Source organism: Ovis aries, chromosome 4 (assembly GCF_016772045.2).
Source record: "Ovis aries strain OAR_USU_Benz2616 breed Rambouillet chromosome 4, ARS-UI_Ramb_v3.0, whole genome shotgun sequence".
Lineage (NCBI taxonomy): Eukaryota > Metazoa > Chordata > Mammalia > Artiodactyla > Bovidae > Ovis > Ovis aries.
Genome location: NC_056057.1, coordinates 51,238,539 through 51,254,306, shown reverse-complemented (window position 1 = coordinate 51,254,306; position 15,768 = coordinate 51,238,539). Strand labels below are relative to the sequence as shown.

Genomic DNA, 15,768 nt, shown 5'->3' with positions numbered 1-15,768 from the left:
AGGTTAATGCTTATTTCTCCTATATGCTAGTTATATTCATTATAAGGGCAGGGAATATGGAGATTTAGCAGCAAACATCAGCCCAACAAATGAAAAACCTTTCACCAATGTTCCCCTTAAGATCTGTTTAGTCTTAAGATAGTGATAAAGTTACATTTTTACATAGCAAGGACACAGTGATTTATAACAAAGTACAGTGATCTATTACAAAAGAAAAAATCCATTAACTCAAAAAGTCTAGTATTGCTAACCTTAAAAACTACTGTATTTCCTTTTCTATATTCCAAATACATTGATTAATATATTCCCAGGTGCCTAAGGATATGGACGCCTGGCGACAATCATTGACTCAACAAGAAGAAAAAGCCCTATGCTAATTAAGACTCTCAAAATACTCCAAAACTCTCTGTGCTGTTTATGGTTAAGAGGTAGAAAACAATCATGTGAGTTGTGGCAGGAGTATGCATAATCCTGTCACACAAGCTAGTCTGTCAGCAGAGAGGTTTGACCTAAGACATCCTTGTCACACCCAGGGCAGGGAATTAGCAGCAGTTATTGGCACAACAAATGAAAAACCCTTCACCAATATAATTCCTAACCAACCCACTATACTAATAATTTCCAACTCCCCAAAAGAATTTGCCTTTAGTAAGTCTAAGACATCTCATGCCTCTCAGATTGGGAGGCTGTAAACAATCACATGTGGCCGGACGAACCTATACAGGTGGACTAGATAACCTTCAGAGGAGTCCATAAGCTGAAACACTCTTGTCACACCCAGGAATTTTTATTGCCTTGGAGCTGCACGTTAACTCCTTCTCCGAGAGAAACAGTTATGGGGGAGAGCCCCCCGTAAAGTCAGAGGTGTAGGTGAGAACATAAAACAGACTCTGGTTTGGGGGTAGATGCTCGGGAACAGGGGGTTTCCTGAGGCTTGATCACGCCTTTGCGTATGCCAAGCCTCCTTCCTCATGACCTTTGCCATGGGCGGAGTTCCTCACGCTGGCCCCCGGCAAGTTACTTCTTCAAAAAAAGTTGGGTCCACATGATTTCATGAATCAGTTTTTTCCAACCTCAAGGCTATAGAGCATACAGAATTACAGAAAGATTGCCAATTCTTTTACAAAACTATGAAACTCTGACATAAAAATATAGAAAACACAAAAATATAAGCTAGATCAAATTAAATTGTGGTTATGGATTAAAAAACAAATATTAAATATTAACAAATCAAGCAGACTATTAAAAAATAATAATAATAGAACTTATTTCAGGAATGCAAAGATGGTTAAATGTTAGACAATCCATTAGTATAAATCACTAGGCTGGGGAATTTTAAGACTCAACCTGATTCGAATAAATTCTTTATAAAATAGTTCAGAAAAATATTTACTGAACATGATAGTGTGTCTTTGTTAAACCAGCAGCCTGTAGGAGACGTAACTGTGGCAAATTAGAGGCATTCACTTTAGAGTGAGACTCGTGACAAGGGAGTGTGACATCACTGCAGTATGTCATTCTGCCTTTCAGTTTCTTGTTTATCATATTTGAAATTGCTAAAAATAAATGAGGCTCCTTATAGGTGTGAGTGGGGTAAATAAGAACATTCATATTTTGCCAGTTGAAATATCAGCTGGAACATTACCTTCCTGAAAAGCAAAGTGGTCAAAATTTTATAAATGTGTAATCCCTTTTCAACCATTTTCTTATCCAGGAATCTGTGCAAAATATTTTTAAAGTAAATTGCACACAGATACAAGGTTACACATGTAGTTATTTATAGTAGTGAAACATAAAGGAGAAAGAAATCTAACTGTCCCCTATTAAGGATTGCTTATAGAAACTGTGTCCCATCCATTAGCCAGAATACCATGCAGTCATTAAAAATGATTCTGTTAAAGATTACATGAAAGTAAAAGTGAAGTCGCTCAGTCGTGTCTGACTCTTTGCGACCCCATGGACTGTAACCTATCAGGCTCCTCCGTCCATGGGATTTTCCAGGCAAGAGTGCTGGAGTGGATTGACATTTCCTTCTCCAGGGGATCTTCCCAACCCAAGAATCAAACCCGGGTCTCCCTCATTGCAGGCAGATGCTTTACCATCTGAGCCACCAGGGAAGCCACAAAGATTACATAATGGCATGAAAATATGCAATGTTTTGTTAAATTTTTAAAAATCACATAGCATGTTTCTAATTTAATTTTAGAATTGTATATACAGAAATAGAAATTGAAAAATCTAGAAGAGCATATATAAGGGTTGTTAATTCTGGACAACATGATTCTCTTTACTCTATTTTGCTATTCTTGGTTACCTAGATTTTCCACCACGAACATGTATCATACTAGTAATCCAAAAGTCATAAAAATGGTATTTATTCATTCAGTAAACATTATTGAAATATACTATGTGCCAAGCACTTCTAGGTGCTGGAGTTTCGGTACTATACCAGACTGATCAATTTCTCCTCTCACTCCTGGGAAGAGAGACTCAAGACAATGTCACTCAGTAATAGTGTCCTGAGTAAAACAGAATGAGATGTGATGGAGAGTGGGTAGTGGAGAGGGCTTTATTGGGCAGTCACATAAGGCCCCTCTGGGCTAAGACCTGAATGGGAAAAGCAGGAGTTCAAAGATGATACAAGCAGACTAGTCAGTGTGGATGAGCTTGCACAATATTGTTAAATGAAAAACAGCCTATAACCAAACAGTGTGTGCTACAGTATGTAAATTGTGCATCTAAAAGTCTCCTAGGATATTTAGAAGATGTTACAGTAGTCATGTTGGCTTGGTAGTTATGGATAATTTTTACTCTTTGCATATCTATATTTAGATATCCTTTTGCAATGAATATATGTTATCATTGTCATTCATTCTCTCATTCAGAAAAATTTAGTCAGGGCTATTCTATGGTGCTGGAAATACAGCAACAACCAGGGGGAAATCCTGGACCTAATGGAGCTTTACTTTGGGTGGCAGAGGAAATGAGGGAACAGACTTTAAAATTTAAATTAAATTAAATAGCATATTAATAAAATATTAAAATAGTATGTTAATAAAAATATGAAATAATAGGTAAATATCTTGAAGATAAAAGGCAGTGAGGTAGAGTATATGTCATGAAGAGAAAGGACAATCTAATTTGCAAGTGGGTCATACAGCTTTTCAGGGGAAAGGCTTTCCAGGCAGAGGAATCAACCACCCAAGTGCCAAAGGAGTGAGCATGCAGAGGCTGTGGGCTGAGTGAGTGAGCTGGTGATGAGGTGATAATGGATGGATGGTAGAGTGAAGAAGTCAAGACAAGGTGTGGAGGGGCTGGGGGAGCAGATCCCACAGCATGGTCAAATCCTTGCAAAACCTTTACTCTGAGACATAGAAACACACGGGAGGGTTTTGAGCAGACAAGCAACATAACAATTTCAGCAAATCACTCAGGCTGCAAGGTTGAGAATAGACCAAAGGGAGCAAGGGCAGAAGTAGGGACCTGTTAGGTGGCTGTTGCAAAAAACCCAGGCAAGAATGATGAAGGTTTGGACCAACCTGACAGTAAAGATGTGTGACAGTAAAGAGAAAGAGAAGGTAAGAAAATGAGGTAAAAGGAGGGGAACTAGAAGAGCGTGATGTCCTGAAAACCACAGAAGAAAATACATCAAGATGGAGGAAATGACAAACAGTAAAATGAAAACAGATAAAAGATCACTTGATTAGTAATGTGGAGCATACGTTCCTTGACCAGAGCCGTTTCAGTAGAGCTGTGATGGAGAAAGTTTGCTTGGAGAGAGTCCAAGAGAACATGGGAGGACAAAAACGGGAATCAGCATGAGATTTGCTTTAAATAGATGGAGAGAATGCAGTTTCAATTAGTAAGAAGATCAAGAGAAGATTTTTTTTTCTTGAAAGCTGGGTAAAAGAAAATAAATTATAAAGGGGGAAAATAGAAGATTTTTACTGGAATTGGGGAAATATAAGCCTATCACATTTATTCCAGGAAAAACAAACCACTAATTGGTGGAATATTTTCAGATCTTTGGGCACTTTGCCCTTGACCACCATCTTTGAGGTCAGAATCAGGAAGAAACAGTTCAAGGTTAATGGAGAGAAATAAAGATATTTCCAAAGCAGTATGGCGACCACCTCTGGCTTCTATTTATAAATTAGTCTCCTATTCCACCAGTGCCTTTAATCTCCTGGGCTTATCTTCCTTGGAATTTCTTTTTCCTCATCCTTGCATCCCACTTTTTCCACATCCCAGCGTCAATCCTCTGAAATTCAGGGTTAATAGACCCACAGAATTAAGATTCTTAAAGCAAACTTTACGTGCTTCCAAGAAAATCTCTTTCATGAAGAAAAACTCAGTATTACAAATCCAGCATGGTTTATTTTTCGAGGATCAAAATGCCACAAGCAGTTAGACTTCCTGAGCTAATGAAAGAAAATACTGGCTCCAGCCTTCAGAGATCAAGGAGGAGGGAGTAAGGGCAAAAGAGTAATTCTCCTGAAATTCTGAAAGGAGTTCCTCAAATGAAAGCCCAACCCGTGCAAAACAGGGCTCAGGATCAAATAAATTTGTTGAATATTTCATACTAATTTACTTCCCCCAGCACACAGACACATTCTGAGGATTTACAACGATGTTAGCCCCAAGAGATCCCAAAGAAAAACATACAAAAAAATGTAACCTGACCTTCCCTTCCCCTCATTAAACAATTTAGTCTAGAGCCATTAGGCAGGGTCAAGCAAGGTAGGTCTCTGCATGGCCTGGCCTGGAGAGCCCAACAGTAAGACATCCAAGTAGGGAGCAGATAGCATAGCTATGCCTGATACCTACTGCAATTGAATAAGTGAAGTGAAGTCTCTCAGTCATGTCCGACTCTTTGTGACCCCATGGACTGTAACCCACCAGTCTCCTCAGTCCGTGGAATTTTCCAGGCTAGTGTACTGGAGTGGATTGCCATTTCCTTCTCCAGGGGAACTTCCCAACCCAGGGAATGAACCTGGGTCTCCTGCACTGCAGGCAAACGCTTTACCATCTGAGCCACCAGGGAAGCCCAAGGAAGCCAATTTTCTCATGAAAAGGGAGTTACAAAAAATGAACAGAAATCTAGAATGATCCGTGGTGGTAGGTCAGAATTAGAGATACGGGTATAAATATCTCTGTGTATTAAAATCGGAAGCTTAGAAATAAATGTGGATGTAAATATGTATAAATATGTGTGAATGAGTGAGTGTGTGTGTGTGTGTATTCAAACCTATATCTTTTTGCTTTGTCTAGTGAGGGCGCCTGGACAGTGCCACCCAATAGCCATAAGCACAACTACAGCAGGGACCTTGCTTCCAAATATTATTCTCTAGTAAAAATAACCAGAGCTTCCTGAGAAATGACTTATTCCAATAATCCAGCAAGGAAAGTACAGATGATCTTGAAATATCTTGGCAGAAATCAAGGATATGTTCAAAGAAGAGAGACATGTCAAAAGAACATAGAAGCCAACTTGAAGGGCTTCCCACTGGCCAAATCTGAACATCAAATAAATAGTGATAGCAAATGGAATTCAGTGAGCATCTGTATATTCATGCTGATAAAAATAAAAGAATAACTTGACACTTTAATGAAGAACAGAATATGTACATGGCCTAAAATATCTCCCTATAATATACTTATGGATTATAAAATATAAAAGTATCATTTCACACTTAAGAAATATTGCAGACATCAATCATCAAGTTACCAAAGTAAACATCCAGATGTGCCATTTCTACCCTAGGTGAATAACTTGAATCTAATTATGAGGAAGCATCAGATCAAGGAACATTCTACTAAATAATTGGTGTGTCATCTTCAAAAGTATTGAAGTGCAAGAAAGCCTTAGGAACTGTTACTGACAAAAAGAGACTAAAAAGACACACCTAAATGCAATGCTTAAATATAAACTGGGTCCTTCCTGCTACAAGAACATCAAAAACACAAATGACAAAATCTGAGTAAGACCTGAATTTCAGATGGTAGCAAGGAACACATGCTAATTTCCTTGTTTCCATGGTTGTGTCCCAAGACAATGTCCCTGTTTGTAGGAAATATACACTGAAATACTGGGGGGCCTTGGGGGCAACAAGCTGACAACTCACTCTCAAGAGACTCAGGGGAAAAAAATGGCTATGGACTAACTTTTTCTGTAAGTGTGAAGTAATTTTAAAATAAAATTGTGCATTTGGAGAAAAAAAAAACCCTTATCCTGATCCTCAAACACATATAATTGTCGAAGCTGCCCCATGTGATAACTTCCTCTGGAATGAATCTTCCACAGCAGATCCTTGAAAGGACACTTCTGTAAGCAGTCCCATTCAGTCCCACAGTATACAAGGAGGCTCCATGGAGAGGATAGCCTTCTGAGTTTGGAGCCAAAGTATAGAAAGGCAGCCCATCTCATCTCTACCCATGAACACAAGCTTTGGTGGAAAAGTGAAAGACGAAAGAGATGTATCTGAATTTATCTACACAAAGGGACAAGTTGAAAAATAAATTTAGAATTTATGTCAAGTTACTGCATCTTACAAGAAAAAAGAATCAGCTGAATGTAATAAAAGTACAAGTAGTGTTCTCATGGTATTGTATAATTTTATTTGTACCTAGCTTTTAAGAAGCCCTAAATATTATTTAGTATCAATACTGTAGATATCATTAAAATCAAATTAAAAGATGAAAAGCACTGATATTCCAAGAAGGAAAGGAGCTTGTGGGGGTGAAGCCAGGATTAGAAGCCATGTTTGGCATCCCACGGCTGTCTAAATGGACGTCCACATGCTTTGTATGACACTAGGTGGTTTTCTCTAAGAATAGAGAAGAGAAACAATATTCTGTTCTCCAAGAAGTAAAATGCTCTATAAAATCTGAGACAGAGATGGAACTAATCAGAATTTGTATAAGATAAAGTGGATACTTGCCACTCCATTTAAGATATACTTTTCTTTTCATCCTTTAGTGAAAAAAAAAAAAAATCCTCAAACATGTGGGATTGGTGGTTGAATAGTCCTCTAAGATACATTTCTAACTTACCAGTGTATATCCTCTCAAAGCCACTCTGTTCCCTTTGCATCAATAGCTTCATTAATTCCAATTCCCAATCTACCATTTTGTAAATAGGAACAGTAAGTTACTGGTAGTCTAACAAAATTCATTCAGTATCTACACTGCTTCTCCCATGAAGTTCACTATGTTACTGAAATACAAGATAATCTTGCCTTTCCTTCAGTCTTCCAAATGTAATACTTGTGAGTTTACCGGAAAAAACAGTTGGAAACAGAAAACAAAATAGTATCAATTACTAATATTTCCCATTCTCTGCTAAGGCTTGTCTTATCTGAAGCTTGTAAAGTTATTTAATCTTTTCCATCATCTCAGGGAGAAGAAAGCCTGGAAAATCCTAGTCATTCCACAGCAACTATCAGTGGGATTTTCCATAACTATCTGAATGCAAAATAAAAATCTTAAGAAGTTGATCCAATTCTAAAACTTACTTCTCAAGTTACTAATAAATATGAAGAGACAACCCATCCATATTTTCTTCAAATCGTATCTGGTTTCTTGGCCAGACTGCTAGTACCTGAAAAAGTTTCAGAGTTTGTTCCAACAAATCTACATTTACAAGCTTAAAAATGCATCTGTGCACTAACCATTTTTTTCTGCATCTGACTTAGGGCCAGAGATGGGACTGTAAGATAAAACCCTGCCAAGGAATTGAGAAGAAAAGGAGTAAAATTGCCTTCTAAAAGCTAAACTGTGAGATTAACACTTGACGGATCAGGGCAAATGTGAAGAAATGAGAAATCACCACATGGACACAGGGAACAAAAGTCAATATTTGGTAATAAACCATAATGGGAGAGAATGTGAAAAAGGACATGAATATATATGTAAAACTGAATCACCTTTCTGTACCCAGAAACCTGCACATTGGAAATCAACTATACTTCAATTTAAAAAGTAAAGAAAGAAATCACCACATGGGGATAAAAAGCTTTGAGGCCAGCAAGATTTGGCTGTGACCTCAGTGAGGCTATAATATACACATCTGAAGACTCTACTAATTGATCATGGAGTTACAGAAGAAGAAAGGTTGCTGAGACAGCCTGAGCAATACCTGCCTAGGCTTTGTGCAGAGTGAAGGGGGTCTGGACCAGCAGTGTTGGGATAGCATAGGATCAGGGACTTCTATGCTTCTAACTTCTCTAGTGAAAATGATGCATTGCTTAATCTTAGCCTGATTCCGCTGGGCTGGCCTCTTATGTATGATGGAAAGCTCAACATTGAGCGCACAGCCCAGCCTAAAGCAGGCAGTCATTAGACTCCATGAATTTGCTCCAACTCTTCGCTCATAGCCTCCTGATTAGAATTTGGCTCTCTACATAGTTCTGCCTACAGGGAGAGAATGACCTAGTCAGATTTGAGAACTCTGGCCCCCATGCCAGCTACAGCACTCACTGAGATATACAGTGCCACACTTAAGCTTGTTTATTCTCAGCCAGCTCCCAAAGAGAGGGCCCTGGAGGGTGCCACAAGGTCGTTTCTGAGCTCATGGGGCTGGCAGCGAGTCTCTGGGCTATGGTAAATTTACCGGGATGGCGAAGATGGTGGTGGCCAGAGGGACAATTGCCACACCTTCTACATTGCACTATGTGCTGTACATAGTTGAACTCATTTCATCCCCACAGCAAAGCAATACATTAGGCATTAGTAGCATTCCTATCTAGTAACCCAAAGACCTGCATTAGAAATTGGAATTCAGAGGCAGATTTATCTGACTCTAAAGCCTAATCCCTTAAATCATGAAAATCCTACCTCTGGGAGGTGGGGGGATGAACCCTATCCTCCTTTCCTTCTCCTGGCCTCACTCCACTGTGTCAGCAGTGTGCTTTTGGGCCATCCTGTTACCGATCAGGGTTCTTGGCCTCTTTAATCAATAGAAACTGATCAGAGGCCAGACAAGAAATTCAGGCAAGGCTTTATAGGAGCCGCTGCTGCAGTCGAGGGGGTGAGGGGAACAAGAACAAACAGATCCCCAAGGGGAGCAAACTTGTCCCTTACACAGGATGAGGGTAGGGGTGTATCCAGGGGTTGGGTTGCAGGGGGATGGCTTAGGTGGTTTGTCCACCCCTTAATCAGTGGTGTTTTGTACAGGGGCATGCACATAATCGGCTGCTTTTGCTCCAGGCTCTTTCAAATGTGGCAATTGGGTTTTGGGGTCTCTTTGTATCCTTTATCCAGAATTCACCCTAATTGTGCATGCACATGGTTATTTTTAGCCCCATACAGTTTCTTTGTATTTTGTTGCTGGAGGAGAAGTATGTCCATGTGTGAGCACTGCAGCGTAGGGTCCCAGGTCCCAGGTCTGTCTCAATCCTAGTCCATCTTTGACATGGACTCATCTGTAAGCCACCACTATACAAGGCTTCAGGACAATGCACACAAAGAGCAGTACTTGACCCTTCTTCAGAAGTGCAGAAGCCAAATCCCATCTCAGCAAACAGCATCACCATCTACTCAATGCCGTCAGTACCATTAGCTTTCACAAGCCAGGACTGACTTCCCCCACCACCACCCTACAGCATACCATCTGATCCTCTGCACCTCCTTCAATAAGCCTCTTGAGTATCCTTAAAATTTCTCAAAAGTGTCCACTTCTCACCATCACATTGCCATACCCCCTCTTCCACCTGGATCTCTCTACAAACATCTCCTAGGTCATGTTTCAGCTTCTTCTCTTGTTCTTCTTTATTCTCAACCATTCATCCAGTGCTCTTTAAAAAACCCAGCCATGGCATTCCACTGTTTAAATATCCTTCCCTGGATCCCCAACCTCCCTCCATACTCCACGCTTCAGTCTAATAGTGATTGGCCTGCAGTTCTTGGAATATTCTCAGCCTTGCCTGTGGCAGGATGTCCCAGAATACACCTGGATGGATCCTCCTGGATCAGTCTTCCCTCCACACCCACTTCCCCCTAATGATCACCCCGTCCAGGGATTTGGGGGCTCACTCCTGTTCCACCTCCTCCAGGAAGCACCTCCAGGTTAGGTGCTTGTCTGGGGTGCTCTCAAGCCCAACTCATCCCTTACCCCACTATATGGGAATTCTTCCTTATATGATTCCACCCCCAGACCATAACCTCCCTGAAACCCAAGACCCACTCTGATTATACAAAATGACTGACACACAAAAAATGCAGACTGAATGAATAAGTAAACAAACAAGAGCCCAGTATATCATAGATGTCAGAATCCACTCGGCTTTCTCCAGTCCTAGCTCTAGATCTGAGAAAGTTATCCAATCTCCCTTGACCCCAGATTTCTCTGCTTGTAAAATGGAGATCATAAAACCTGCATTGTCCAGTAGTTGTGATTTTTAAACTAAATAATATGGTATGTGGAACATTTTCAGGACCATGCCTGGTACATAACAAGTACTCAAATGCTGGATTTTGCTATTATTAATACAAAGTTCTTCGAGACTTAACAGAAAACATTCATCTTCTTGAAAGAGAAAAGATACTCCCAATACCCCATGATGACTCGGCTATTCCAGGCCTCCTCAGCACTCGTAGTTTACAATCATGTACTATTTTGCATTCTCAAATATATTGCTTTGAACAATTCTTGCATTTGCATACTGTCTTCAAGATGCCTAATACTTCAACAAACACCTTTAGGTGAAATGATATCAAATTTTCTCCACATTTTACTGCCCACTGGAGCCTTAAACTGTGGACATTCACATGGCACCTCCTAATTATGCCAGCTCCATATGAGAGGCCAGCATAACCCTTGGAGGAACACACAGAGAGAAACAGGAATGAGGCAGAAGGAACTGACAGGTGGCGATCCCAAAATAGAAATCAAGTTATAATGGGGTCAGAACAAACTGCAGTCTCAGGAAAGAGGGTGTCCTTTGCAATAACAGATGCAGAAAGGTAAATAATCACACCAGTGGTTAAAAAGCATTGTAGCATAACCTCTCTGTGGAATATTGTGCAGCCATTAAAAATAGGTATCGGCCAACTATTAAAATAGCAAATAACAACAGGTAAGAGATCATGTTCTGTAAAAAAGAAGATACAGACATACAGGCTTTTTGATCACCGAATGTAAAACTTGCTTAAAAGAAATTTTAAGGGAGTAGACTAAAATTTCAACGGTTGTGACAGTTCTTTTAACTGATCCCGCACACTTTGGTTGAGTTGTCATATTCCTTTAAAAAGGAAAAAAAAAAAAAAAACCTCTTATAAAATATGTATTCGTCGTGTCTCCCTCACAGATGTCTCCTGAAAAAGCTGAGATAGTGCAGAAGACACGCCCTAGACTGAAGGGGGCACCAGGAGTCAGGAAGCTGACTCAGCAGCCTTTGAATGTGGGCGAACCAGGGCCCGGGGGCGCCACCTTTCTTCACCGGCTACAGCCTTGCGAGGTCTCACTGAGTGCCCGCCAGCACGCCGCCCCCAGTGTGCCAGCCCGACACCCAGCCCCCAACTCTGCTGTTCCCAAGAGATCCTCTCCGTGAAGTTTATCTTTGATGGGAGGAAGGCGACGCGAGCTGCTGGAAACCCCGCACTCCGGCGCAGCTCCCTCGACCTCGCCCTCCCCGGGCCGCCCTGGCCTCGCTCTCCGCGCCCCGCGTACCTCTTGCAGGGGATCAGCGCTTTCCTCTCGTCCAGCACTCGCACGCGCTGGTTGAGCCCGTCGTAAGACAGCAGGGCGCGACTGTAGCGCCCGGTGCTCTGCCGGTACAGCACCTGGCGTCCCTCCCACTGCTGCGGCGCCTGGCAAGGGCGCTGAGCCCCAAGAGATCCCCCAGCCCCCGCCCCGGCCCCCGGCACCGCTGTCCCCCCGCCGCAGAGGCAGCCCAGCGCGCAGACCCAGAGGCCGCCCAGCAGCCAAGCGTCCAGGGACCCTCGGGCCACGCGGAGGGGAGCTAGCCCAGGCATCGCCTTCTGCCGCGGCCGCAGTCCCCAGAGAGCCAGCCCGCGCCCAAGGGGGCGCTGAGCAGCCCAGGCACTCGGCGGGGCTTTCTCCAACTGTGCCCGAGGGGGATCTTGGCCAAGTTGCTGCTGGTCACGGCGGGGGCCTTTCCAGCTGTTGGGATCAGGATGCGCAAGGCCTGGGAGACGGGATCGGCCACGGGAAAGCTTCCGTGAATCGTGTGAGAGCTGTTTCTGCCTGGGCCGCTGCCGGCGGCCGCTACTGTTTTCACTTGCTCTCTGCTGCCAACAGGAAATGCAGTGGCAGTGGTGCCACTAGCATCCTGAAGGGTATCCGCGTTTTAAAGGGGGTGGGGTGGTGGGGTGAAAAGGAAAGTGTTCTTCTGCTAAGTTGAGTATTCAGCAGATAACCAACACTGGAGGACAAACTCAAACACAAGATCAAGAAAGCTGGATCACTGCACTTGCTGTACCCCACATAACCCTGTCCCTTTATCAAACTGTTTTTGTTGCTGTTCAGTCACCACCTCGTGTCCAACTCTTTGCGACCCTATGGATTGCAGCACATCAGGCTTCCCTGTCCTTCATTGGAGTTTGCTCAAATATATGTCCATTGAGTCAGTGATGCCATCCAACCATCTCAACCTCTGTAGCCCCCTTCTCCTCTTGCCCTCAATCTTTCCCAGACAGGGTCTTTTCTAAAAATTCGGCTCTTCATATCAGGTGCCCAAAGTATTGGAGCTTCAGCTTCACAGCATCAATCCTTCCAATGAATATTTAGGGTTGATTTCCTTTAGGATTGACTGGTTTGATCTCCTTGCAGTCTGAGGGACTCTTAAGAGTCTTCTCCAACACCACAGTTCAAAAGCATCAATTTGTCAGTCCTCAGCTGTCTTTCTGGTCTCTCATATCTCACAAACACGACTACTGGAAAAACCATAGCTTTGACTATATGGACCTTTGTTGGCAAAGTGATGTCTCTGCCTTTAAATATGCTAATAGGTTTGTCATAGCTTCTCTTGCAAGGAGCAAGCATCTTTTAATTACGTGGCTGCAGACACTGTCCGCAGAGATTTTGGAGCCCAAGAAAACAAAATCTGTCACTATTTCCACTTTTTCCTCATCTATTTGCCATGAAGTGATGGGATCAGATGCCAAACAACGATCTTAGTTTTTTGAATGTTGAGTTTTAAGCCAGCTTTTTTTACTCTCCTCTTTCACCTTCATCGAGGGGCTCTTTTGTTACCCATCTGCATATCTGAGGTTGTTGATATTGCTTCTAGCAATCTTGACTCCAGCTTGTGATTCTTCCAGTCCACCATTTCACATGATGTACTGTCAGTTCAGTTCACTTCAGTCGCTCAGTCATGTCCGACTCTTCGCGATCCCATGAATCTCAGCACGCCAGGCCTCCCTGTCCATCACCAACTCCCGGAGTTCACTTAGACTCATGTCCATCGAGTCTGTGATGCCATCCAGCCATCTCATCCTCTGTCGTCCCCTTCTCCTCCTGCCCCCAATCCCTCCCAGAATCAAAGTCTTTTCCAATGAGTCAACTCTTCACATGAGGTGGCCAAACTACTGGAGTTTCAGCTTTAGCATCATTCCTTCCAAAGAAATCCCAGGGTTAATCTCCTTCAGAATGGACTAGTTGGATCTCCTTGCAGTCCAAGGGACTCTCAAGAGTCTTCTCCAACACCACAGTTAAAAGCATCAATTCTTCGGCGCTCAGCCTTCTTCGTAGTCCAGTTCTCACATCCATACATGACTACTGGAAAAACCATAGACTTGACTAGACGGACCTTAGTTGGCAAAGTAATGTCTCTGCTTTTGAATATTCCATCTAGGTTGGTCATAACTTTTCTTCCAAGGAGTAAGCGTCTTTTAATTTCATGGCTGCAGTCACCATCTGCAGTGATTTTGGAGCCCCAAAAAATAAAGTCTGACACTGTTTCCCCATCTATTTCCCATGGAGTGACGGGACCAGATGCCATGATCTTCGTTTTCTGAATGTTGAGCTTTAAGCCAACTTTTTCACTCTCTTCTTTCACTTTCATCAAGAGGCTCTTTAGTTCCTCTTCACTTTCTGCCATAAGAGAGGTGTCATCTCCATATCTGAGGTGATTGATATTTCTCCCGGCAATCTTGATTCCAGCTTGTGTTTCTTCCAGCCCAGTGTTTCTCATGATGTTCTCTGCATAGAAGTTAAATAAGCAGGGTGACAATATACAGCCTTGACGTACTCCTTTTCCTATTTGGAACCAGGCTGTTGTTCCATGTCCAGTTCTAACTGTTGCTTCCTGACATGCATACAGATTTCTCAAGAGGCAGGTCAGGTGATCTGGTATTATCTCTCAGAATTTTCCACAGTTTATCGTGATCCACATAGTCAAAGGCTTTGGCATAGTCAATAAAGCAGAAATAGATGTTTTTCTGGAACTCTCTTGCTTTTTCGGTGATCCAGGAGATGTTGGCAATTTGATCTCTGGTTCCTCTGCCTTTTCTAAAACCAGCTTGAACATCAGGAAGTTCACGGTTCACGTATTGCTGAAGCCTGGCTTGGAGAATTTTGAGCATTACTTTACTAGTGTGTGAGATGAGTGCAACTGTACAGTAGTTTGAGCATTCTTTGGCATTGCCTTTCTTTGGGATTGATGTACTCTACATATAAGTTAAATAAGCAGGATGACAATATATAGCCTTGACATACTCCTTTCCCAATTTTGAACCAGTCCATTGTTCCATGTCCAGTTCTAACTGTTGCTTCTTGTTCTGCATACAGGCTTCTCAGGAGACAGGTACAGTGGTCTGATATTCCCATCTCTTTAAGAATTTTCCAGTTTGTTGTGATCCACACAGTCAAAGTTTTAGCATAGTCAATGAAGCAGACGGAGAAGGCAATGGCACCCCACTTCAGTACTCTTGCCTGGAAAATCCCATGGATGGAGGAGCCTGGAAGGCTGCAGTCCATGGGGTCGCTGAGGGTCGGACATGACTGAGCAACTTCACTTTCACTTTTCACTTTCATGCATTGGAGAAGGCAATGGCAACCCACGCCAGTGTTCTTGCCTGGAGAATCCCAGGGACGGGGGAGCCTGGTGGGCTACCGTCTATGGGGTTGCACAGAGTCGGACATGATTGAAGCAACTTAGCAGCATGAAGCAGATGTTTTTCTGGAGTTGTCTTGCTTTTTCTATGATGCAATTTGATCTCTGGTTCCTCTCTCTTTTCTAAATCCAGCATGTACATCTTGAAGTTCTGAGTTCACTTACTACTGAAGACTAGCTTGAAGGATTTTGAGTGTAATCTTGCTAACATGTGAAATGAGTGCAATTGTACAGTAAGTAGTTTGAGCATTCTTTCACATTGCCTTTCTTTGGAACGGGAATGAAAACTGACCTTTTCCAGTCCTGTGGCCACGGCTGAGTTTATCAAAATTACCATCTGCTAACTCCAAATTAAAAGTGTAAAAAGGGGTCTCTTCCTGAAGAAATTACATCAGTCATTCATGGCCATTTGGCAGCCAGTAGAGAGCCTGTGGGTCTCGACACTATGGGGATTAGTCTAGACCCTAGACACTGTGGGACTAGACACTATGCCTTTGCTCTTGGGCTGAGGACTCAGGAACATGCCTGGTGGCCACATCTGCAGTGAGACCCATCACCTCACCCATCACCTGACAATAACACAGACCTACATGTTGGTGTCTGGAAGTTTAGGGTCGTTAAGAACAACGTTAACTGGGTTTATGGTTTATGTCTGTGTAAGGTTAGAATCTGTAGTATGGACTCAATATAAAAA

At 42.5% G+C, this 15,768-nt stretch overlaps 1 protein-coding gene across 1 annotated transcript in view; it reads right to left on the bottom strand.

Annotated features, from left to right (window-relative positions):
• Nucleotides 1-12,203, bottom strand: part of EPDR1 (ependymin related 1) — a 35,147-nt gene extending 22,944 nt beyond the window's left edge. The window contains exon 1 of the mRNA XM_027968603.3: nt 11,669-12,203. Coding sequence (XP_027824404.1) covers nt 11,669-11,973 — 305 coding nt within the window. The 5' untranslated portion in view covers nt 11,974-12,203. The remainder of the gene's footprint in view (nt 1-11,668) is intronic.
• Nucleotides 12,204-15,768: the final 3,565 nt, after the last annotated feature.